Source organism: Channa argus, chromosome 17 (genome assembly GCF_033026475.1).
Source record: "Channa argus isolate prfri chromosome 17, Channa argus male v1.0, whole genome shotgun sequence".
Classification (NCBI taxonomy): domain Eukaryota; kingdom Metazoa; phylum Chordata; class Actinopteri; order Anabantiformes; family Channidae; genus Channa; species Channa argus.
This window is the reverse complement of record NC_090213.1, coordinates 20,389,540-20,398,281: the sequence shown is the minus strand read 5'-3', so window position 1 is coordinate 20,398,281 and position 8,742 is coordinate 20,389,540. Positions and strand designations below refer to the sequence as shown.

The 8,742-nt window shown below is 40.3% G+C and overlaps 2 protein-coding genes across 14 annotated transcripts in view; one reads left to right on the top strand and one right to left on the bottom strand.

Moving 5' to 3' along the window:
* Positions 1-2,359: 2,359 nt before the first annotated feature.
* On the top strand, positions 2,360-5,816 carry lyrm2 (LYR motif containing 2). Of its 2 annotated transcripts, none has more exons than XM_067481845.1 (3): positions 2,360-2,436; positions 2,949-3,089; positions 4,912-5,816. In XM_067481845.1, the coding sequence occupies exons 1-3, from the start codon at positions 2,392-2,394 to the stop codon at positions 4,990-4,992; spliced, it is 267 nt and encodes an 88-aa protein (XP_067337946.1). In that variant the 5' UTR covers positions 2,360-2,391; the 3' UTR covers positions 4,993-5,816. The 2 variants fall into 2 exon arrangements, with proteins under 2 accessions (XP_067337946.1, XP_067337945.1); XM_067481844.1 differs by having other exon boundaries at positions 2,361-2,451.
* ankrd6b (ankyrin repeat domain 6b) overlaps positions 5,410-8,742 on the bottom strand; it is a 41,218-nt gene continuing 37,885 nt past the window's right edge. For 10 of the 12 annotated variants that reach the window (XM_067481841.1, XM_067481834.1, XM_067481836.1 and 7 more), the window contains 2 exons: positions 8,277-8,390; positions 5,410-8,010 (listed from right to left, as the gene is read on the bottom strand). In XM_067481841.1, the coding sequence (XP_067337942.1) occupies positions 7,168-8,010; positions 8,277-8,390 (957 nt within the window). In that variant the 3' untranslated portion in view covers positions 5,410-7,167. The remainder of the gene's footprint in view (positions 8,011-8,276; positions 8,391-8,742) is intronic. The other 2 variants (XM_067481838.1, XM_067481839.1) reach the window with 2 other exon arrangements.

Genomic DNA, 8,742 nt, shown 5'->3' with positions numbered 1-8,742 from the left:
CAAGTTTTTTTTTTTTTTTTTTTACCATGGGTCGGATAGGATGAGAAATGGAGTAGGCGTTATCCTGTGGATCGACTGTGGCGCAGGAAGGTGGAGCAGTCGTCCAACAATCCCGCAATTGTTGGTTCCCCATCAACGATCCCTGGCTCCTCCGGTCACATGTCGAAGTGTACTTGAGCAACTGAACCTGAGTTCTAAGTCTTGGCCCTCGTCGGTGTGTGAGTGTGAATGGGTGAATAAGAAGCAGTGTAAAGCGCTTTGAGTGCCAATAGGTAGAAAAGTGCTATATAAGTGCAGATCATTTACGAAATCCTGAGAGGAGTTTGTAAAGCGTGTTCTAGAGGATGGTGGTGAGGACGTTGGAAGAGCAGAGGACAAATTGGTGGAAGTTGAAAAAGGAAGAATGACACAGACTCTGGGTGGTCAGGATGTGCTTCCAATACAGTAAAATGGTCAAATCAAATGTTACATTTACTTTTTTACTCATTTCATTTACTAAACTGCCCTTTGCAGCAATAACTGCCTTACAAATCTGCGGCATTTTGCTGATAGGCCACTCTTTGTTTAGGAGGCAAAAGGCCGGCCACAGTCTCGGTTAAGGTGAGTTTAATCAGCAAGAGGAAGAAACACAAACACAGAACAGAACTACATTCATGAGTGGGCCAAATCAGATTTGACAAGGTTTTATAGTTTATGGTGTCTTTTAACCGCTCAGCTCAGAAGCTGAATTAACAGAAAAGTACAAAGGAATGACTCAATGCAAATCAACCTTACAGAACATACATACAGGTAGATAAAGAGTGGTCAGGAATGTAATTAGCATGTCTCTGAGACTACTTCTATGCTTTCCCAGCTGGGACAGCTTCCTGATGAAGCTCTGGTCTAAGACAGTGCAGACAATAGGTCTGCTGAGGTGCGGAAGCAGTATTTTGCCACCATAAACTTTTTGCATTTGTAGGAAAATTCTCTCACAGTTGTCATGTTGGAAGGTAAACTCACTTCCCCACTCTCAGATCCTGAGTGCTGTGGAACAGGTTTTCATTGAGGGAGGCTTCTGTCTAGACACGCAATAAAGCCCAGATCAGTGGAGGGCTGTAGTGATGGTTGTCCATTGGTGCCTTGTCCCATCTTCACACTGGATCTCTGGAGCTCAGCGAGAGTGACCATTGGGTTCTTCATCACCTCTCTTACAAAGGCCCAACACACCTTTATTGCTCAGTTTGGCCAGGTGACCAGCTCTTGAAAAAGTACTGGTTGTCTTCAATTTGAAAATGATGTACTCTTGGAAATGTGCAGCAGAATTTTTTTCTAGCCTTCCCCAGATCTGTGCCTTGCAATAATCTTGCCTCTGAGCTCTGCAAACAGTTTCTTTTGACCCCATGGATTTTGCTCTGATACAGTATGCATTGTCATCTGTGAGGTCTTCTACAGAGAGATGTGTGTCTTTCCAAATCATGTTCAAAAAATGTAATTTACCACAACTGGACTAAGCTCAGCTTTAGAAACATATCAGCAAGGAGACCTGAGCTACATTTCAAGAGTTGCTTGTGTTATTTATTTAGTTATTAATACATTTACACATTTCTAAACATTTTGGTGTTTTTTTTTTTTTTGTTTTTTTTGTGGATTAATGACAAAAAACGAATTTAAGTAACTGTAGCTGCAAAATAACAAAATTGAACAAATTTAAGTTGGAAGTTTAAGCTGCATAAAGGCCATTCAGGTGCAAGCTAATTATAAAACTTGTTTGTCTGTAATGTTGCTATTTCTTGGTTTAAAAGTATCTAAGTGCAACATTTCTGTGTCTCATTGTCAGACTTATTTTTCTATATATGTTATGAACACTGAAGCTTACTTTACACTCTGGCCAGTGTCAAGCTGGTAGGCTGAGTGTCATAATCTGTGTTGCCCTAACTGGATCAGGTGTGCTGACAGGTGGCACCGTGGATCGTGCCTTGATGTAGAGCTGGCCAGGAATGTTCTCCTCTCCAGGTGTTAGTTCTTTCTAACCCGCCTTTCTCATTGAAATGAAGCGTTGGTTAGACACACTCTGCAACAGGACTTATACCTCACCAGGACTTTCAGATGACTCACCTGTTGCAAAACACGGCTGAAATGAACATTTCTCTAGTTATGTGCACTGTTCTGTCTGGAAATGTCTTCACTGCTGACCAATAATACCCATAAAATAATTAGGAATAACTAACACAATGAATTAACTCACTTGTCACAGCACAAACTGAACATATATCTTAAACTTACTAAAGTACGTTCCCCAGTCTCCATGTTACACCTGTTCTGCTTCCTCCGCTCCGTTAGAGGGAAACACTGAGTTACTTTAAACGAATTGAGCGTCAGCTTCCGCCTGTGAGGCTCATTAGCCACGTTGAGATGGCCGCTACAAGGTTACCGCCAACGTTTCTTTCTTTCAAACAGGTAAAGGGACATCTGGTGTGTACATTTGAACTTTTAATGAAGCACTTGAAAGACAGGAGGAAGAAGTAAAAAAAAAACAAAAAAAACAACGACGTTATTTTGTTTGTTATTTCAGCGAAACAAACGAGAAAACAGTTTAAATTGATTTCGGGCTTAAATTTAAATGTATGCCTCATTTGAATTTCCACGTAACTGGTTCTTAATACTGGTTTCTGCTGCCAGTTACAAAAGGACAATACAAGTGTTTATGTCATTATCTTCAAAAACGCTAAAACAATTATACAGAATATGTCAGTGCATTTCAGTTCAATTCAACTTTATTTATACATCGCCAATTCACAACAAAGTCATCTCAGAGCACTTTACAGAATAATTTGAATGCGACAAACGCATGTTCTGACATGGAATGTCTTTAAAATGCCTAACGTTAGACAAATACGCTTTTAATGAAATGTAGATAATAAAGTAAATGGAAATTTCCTGTTTGGTCAAAGCTTCGGATTTCTTCTTAGTTTTTACAGAGACAGAAGATTTTGGGGATATACAGAAATATGCTGAGGACCATACAGAAAGTACCAGATGAGGTGGACAGGAAGTACCTCAGAGACTGGGCTAGAGATGAGTTCAAGAGGAATAAAGACACCACAGACGAGGTAAAGAACGTGTATGAACGTTTGCCTTTCCATTTTAATTCTGTCATGTAGAACAAACGAGAGACCAAACACAAGTGTTTGTATCACATGATTGATGAGGCAAACAAATTGCTGCTGCTCTGACTATATCATTACATGCTTTGAAAGGCTGGTCATTCAGCAAAATGTTGCCTTTAGTCCAGTTATGCATATCATTCATCCCACAACACCTCATTGCAATAGTCAGTCAGTGGGTCCTCAACTTTGCAACTGTGTGCTAAATGGTGCAGCAGAATCTCCGCTTCCTTCAGGATCTGAGGAGGACTGCTCTTTCAACCATTTATGCCACTTTCGTACTCATAGAGACACAATCGAGAGCACTGCGATTAGGTGCATCAACATCTGCTTTGGGAACTGAGATCTTCAGGCACGTCCAGCTAACGGCAGACCCTGGGGTACAACTAGACCATGCTGGAAAGCTTCTATATCTTATCTGGCCTGGTAACTTCTCAGTCCTGCCAGAGGAGCTGGAAAATGTTGCTGGGATGAGGGATGTTTTTTTTTTTTGTCCTTTCGGCTTAACCCGTGAGTTCAGTGTCGCCACAGCGGATCATTGTCCGCATGTGGATTTGGCACAGTTTTTACGCCGGATGCCCTTCCTGACGCAACCCTCCCCAATTTCTACCGGGCTTGGATCAGCACTAAACAGCTGGGGAGGGGGAATGGGCTGTTAGGGGTTCAGTATCTTGCCCAGAGACACTTCGACATATAGCCAGGGCTCTGGTCCGTGGACGACTGCCCTTACCAACTGAGCTACAGCCGCCCCGGGGTGAGGGATGTCTGAAAAACCTAAATAAAGTTGCTGCCATCGTGACCCAGCAGCAGAAGATAATGGATCTGTGAATGGAATTTTGTTTGTCTTGCTTATGTGTTGCACTAGGAGCAGCAAAGAGACAATTCCCTGTATGTGTAACAGAGTTAACTTGATTTGTGATATGAGTATGTTATACTGATATAACTGTTTGCGAGTGTGTTAATCAGGATATCAGAAAAACTAAATCAAACTTAAGCTGTAGATATGTTTGAGACATTTTACCACTAAAGAGCTCGCTGAGTTATTTTGGGGGTAGTATTAGACATTTGGCCACATGGTAAAAAACTTGTGCAATTCACCAATTTCATTGTGTTTAGTTATTTTTCTCTTGGTTACAAATTAATTACAAGCTTTCCATTTAGGTGCACAATATGTCAAGTGGTATAAGATGTAACTGCCTCTCCTGCTTTGCAGCTTCTCCTTTTCCGTAGTTCTACGTTCTTTATTCAGATCTTCATTCCAGTCTCATTCTGACAGTGTGACACCATCAACTCTGCACTTTGGAGAAATCTCTACTCCGATATCTCAATGGCTGTCATCCCTTGATCTCCTATGAGCTGTCAAATTCTTTGTTTCTCTCATATGACACTTTTCTGAATGAAACTTTTGGTAAAGCAATAAAGCTTGTTTCACTTGGTTTCTGGTAAAACCAAGTGAAACAAGCTTTATTGTTTGAGTATTAATTAAATTTATCAAATCTTAAAAACACAAAGCTTCTAATGAACAGGTGTTGTTTGTACACTTATAAGAAATGATTTATGCATGAAGCCCATTGTTTGCTTGAATGTCGGAAAACTAACATTTATTTATCTGGAAAAGTTTGCAAATAGGGTTCTGTCTTAACAACTCCAGACCATGATATGTGATTGAAAGATCCAGAAAGTGCTAGTAAATAAAGCTATGAACATGCAGTTATTGTCCCAGTATCCCTGTTCATTAAAGTCGCTGTTCTTCTCATTATTCTTTTAGGATGCTATCCGTATGATGATTACACAAGCTATAAAACATCTCGAGGAGCTTCAGAAATCTCTAGCACTGGCAAGAAGTTGATGACTGTGCTGTTGGGAATCCCCACTGTGGACAATATGTGGACTGATACTGGTGAAGGGACAAAGGTTGAAAATTAGCTTTCTGGCTAACACCAGCACATTTGTGCAATGCACCTAAAATAAAAACAGTGTTTGTAAAGACCCTCATGGGGTCTTTATGGAGAAGAGGCTCTTTACATGCTGAGGTAACCATGGAGACAGCACAGTACTCTTGTGACATCTGTTAAGGTGTTAGTCAAGTGTTGCATGGATGGATAGGAATAACCTGAGTTCATCATCTTACATCCTCTGCTGCTGGGTAAAGTGCAGTAAAGTAAAGCTTTTGAGTCTATCAGCTGTCAATAACCTGTAGGACTAACTGAGCTCAGTCACTAGACCAGTTCTTTTCTGCTATAACAAATGAGACCACAAGCAGATAAACATTCATTGTTTTTTTTAATAATTAAAACATGTTTGCTGGCACTCATTCAGTGTGGGTTAGCGTTCAGAGTTATCCATTTAAAACACGTATGAGCAGACCACCACTATTAATGTAGGGATTGTTCTCAGAGATACAATAATATACAGTTGATAATCAGCTGTTTGGGATCAGAATGTGGCTTTTCACTGACTGTAAATAAAGGATCCTCTGCTTGTGGCAGATACATTGGATAAAAGAAACAGTCTGCAGAATATCATCTTTACTGTCCATTTATGTGCCTTGTAATCACTATTTGATTCTCACACTACTTGTGTTAAACTATAAGTGATTAGGCATAATGTTTAATAACAACAGTACAATCAAATGTTTAGTGTTTAATCAATTTTACATTAAAAAATGTCAAACATTGTAATTTCCTATGAGTAAAACATACAAAAAAAACCTTGACATTTTTCTTCAGTCTCCAGGCCCAGAGAGGCAGGTCAGTGTACCTGTGCCATCCAGTCATTGAGGCGGCACACTGCATCTGCCAGTCCCCTCATTAAAAGCAGGAAACCTTGGATCCCTCCAAGCATCATTGTGGTTCTTTAAAGACACAAGGGATATTCCAGCACTAAAGACCAACAAAAAGCTCATTAGACTGTAATTTCCTACACTCAAATACGTCCCTGTGATCCAGTTTCACCGTAGTGTACATCATTAATGCCTGATGTTAATGAACAGTGTTTACACATTTTTTTCCCCGCTTGTTGTGTTAAATGAACCAGAAGTACACGACCTATAAAAAGTATTCACCCACAGCGCAGGTGAAAATCTGTCTACAACTAGCCATCACAAACAGAGTGAGTGTGCAGTGATTATACTTATTCACCATCAACTGGACATGGCCATAATCCATACTACAACCTTTTGAACACATTCATTTCACTTAGGAAAGCTTCATTTAACCTGCTGTGTGACTTAGTTATGACTTACGTGAGTCACTTTACAGAGGGGGAATACTGATGTAGTTTTATATATTTAATGTATTTGGTACAATTTTCACTTTGACATGAAATCTTTTTTGTACAGTTTTGTCAAAATGAAATTCAATATCAAAATCAATTGATATAAAATAAAAAAGACAATAATTTTAGTAACTGTGTGTATGTATCAACCTCATTGTTGAGGGTGTTTGATGTAACAGCACATATATAAATGTCACACTAGATCAGTAGTACATCTGGCTTTCAATGTAGATACAATTTTAGTTTATCTACAAAACACAATCACAAGAGCTCCACTCTCTATACTCAGTAATGTATGTAAACATACCAATGCAGTGCTAATATGACAATTGTGCAAATGTGAATGAACATTTTTAACATATATAGAGACAAAATAGCTGTGTTCCATTTTGTGTTTTTTGTAGTTCCAGCCCCCCCAGCATTAGATATGATTCACCATCATTATTATTGTGGTTGTCCAGAAATACATGACAGTTCCATTTTTGTTATAAATGATGCCCTTTGAAAAACGACACCACACTGAATTTGTATGGTTTTAAAGGTGAGTAGAGTGTTAAATGTTCTGCACTTATATAGCACTTTTCTACCTATTGGCACTCAAAGCGCTTTACACTGCTTCTTATTCTCACCAGAATCAACTAAGTTGAGGTTTAGTCTCTTGCTCAAAGACACTTCGACATGTGACTGGAGGAGCTGGGGATTGAACCAACAACTTCAGATTACCTTCCTGCAGCACAGTCGCCCAGTGTTAGTAGTCATCATCCCTGTTGCTCCTCAGCGTACGAAGCTCATCCTCCAAGAAAGCAATTCTTTGAATCAGAGTGGCTCTGTCTGCTTGAGCCCTCTGATCAGCCTGCCATTGAGCCTCCTGTACCTTCCTTTCGTACCACTGCTCCATTTGCGTCGACACTGCTTCAAAAAAATACTGGGTCACTTCCAGAGCATGAACTTTGTCCCGTTCCTGATCAGTGGTAGGTTTGTTTGGCTGGTCTCCAAAATCCTCAGTCCTCACTCCTGTTGCCTCTATGGACTTAGATCTCACCTGGAAATGCTTTTTATGATGTCTCTGTCTTTCCCTGCCTTGTTGCCTGTCTCTGTGCTCAGCAACATTCCTGCTGCTGCTGCGGTGCTGTGTGGCCGGAGATAGGCTACTGGTTCTGCCCCTGCTTGCACTGTACTCCATGTCCACGTCCTGCAGGTCCTTGTTTTTCCTCTGGGTGTCATCACATATCGCTGTACGCTCTTTTGGCCGAACCACCTGGACATTAGTGTCTTTGTCTTTGTTTTTAGTTGTTGAGGTCATACCTGGAGAACTCTCAACATGAACCACAATGTAGTGGTTGGATGAGGCCTCATCTGCCACACTGGGATCCCTGCAACTGGAGCCTATAAGTGCAGCGTTGTTGCACTTCAGGTTTGGGCTTCCTATGTGTCCAGCAGGCAGCTCAGTAAGTTCAGCTGTATCAACTTCATTCGGGCCCTCAGACATAGAAGGAGGCAGCTTAGTGCTGTCCAGGCCCTCTGTGAAAGAAATGTCCATGTTCTGCAATTTGGAAAGACACCAGCTCTTCAATTCACTGACCAGAGCAGCCTGCAATGTTAGAAGCATATACCATTTGAAATAATCTTTTATCTTTAATATCCCACCGAACACATTTTCAGTCAAGCATGACATGTTCCACTATGATCAAAGAATATGTGGATATAAAACATACCAAAAGTAAAATTTTCATAACACGCTGTGGAACTTTTTAAAAGTTCATATTTTTTTTTATGTGATTCACTCTTTGAATTGTATATGAACATTGGTTGTCAGATGAGTTTGACCGATACAGAGGTGACACTTGTTAGCATTACCTGTTTCTTCTCTACCTCCAGTTGCTCCTGCAGGGCCCACTGCTTAATCCTCTGCTGACAGGCTCTCTTCGCTGCTGACACTCTCTCCACTGTCTTCTTATCAAGAGAGCAGATCTGAGGGAAATACATTTATACATACACACACTCACACAGGTAAAGATGTCTTTGTTGTCCTAGTTAGTAACTGTATTAGTTGTACACAGTATTATAATTCAGTCTACATGCTATGTTCCATGGTCATATATTTGTGATATAATCATACACTGAATGTCACAAATCAATTCAGGTGATGCTGTGAAGCAGGGGTCGCCTGCAAGGACCACATGAGTAGCCCACAGGCCTGTTCTAAAAATAGCTCACCATAGCGCCACTTACCAATGAGCTGCATGTAATTTTTTTGTAGCTATTATTTTTTAAATCACATTTGATAGTTATTGTGAGAAATCATTAACATGATTAGTGTCTT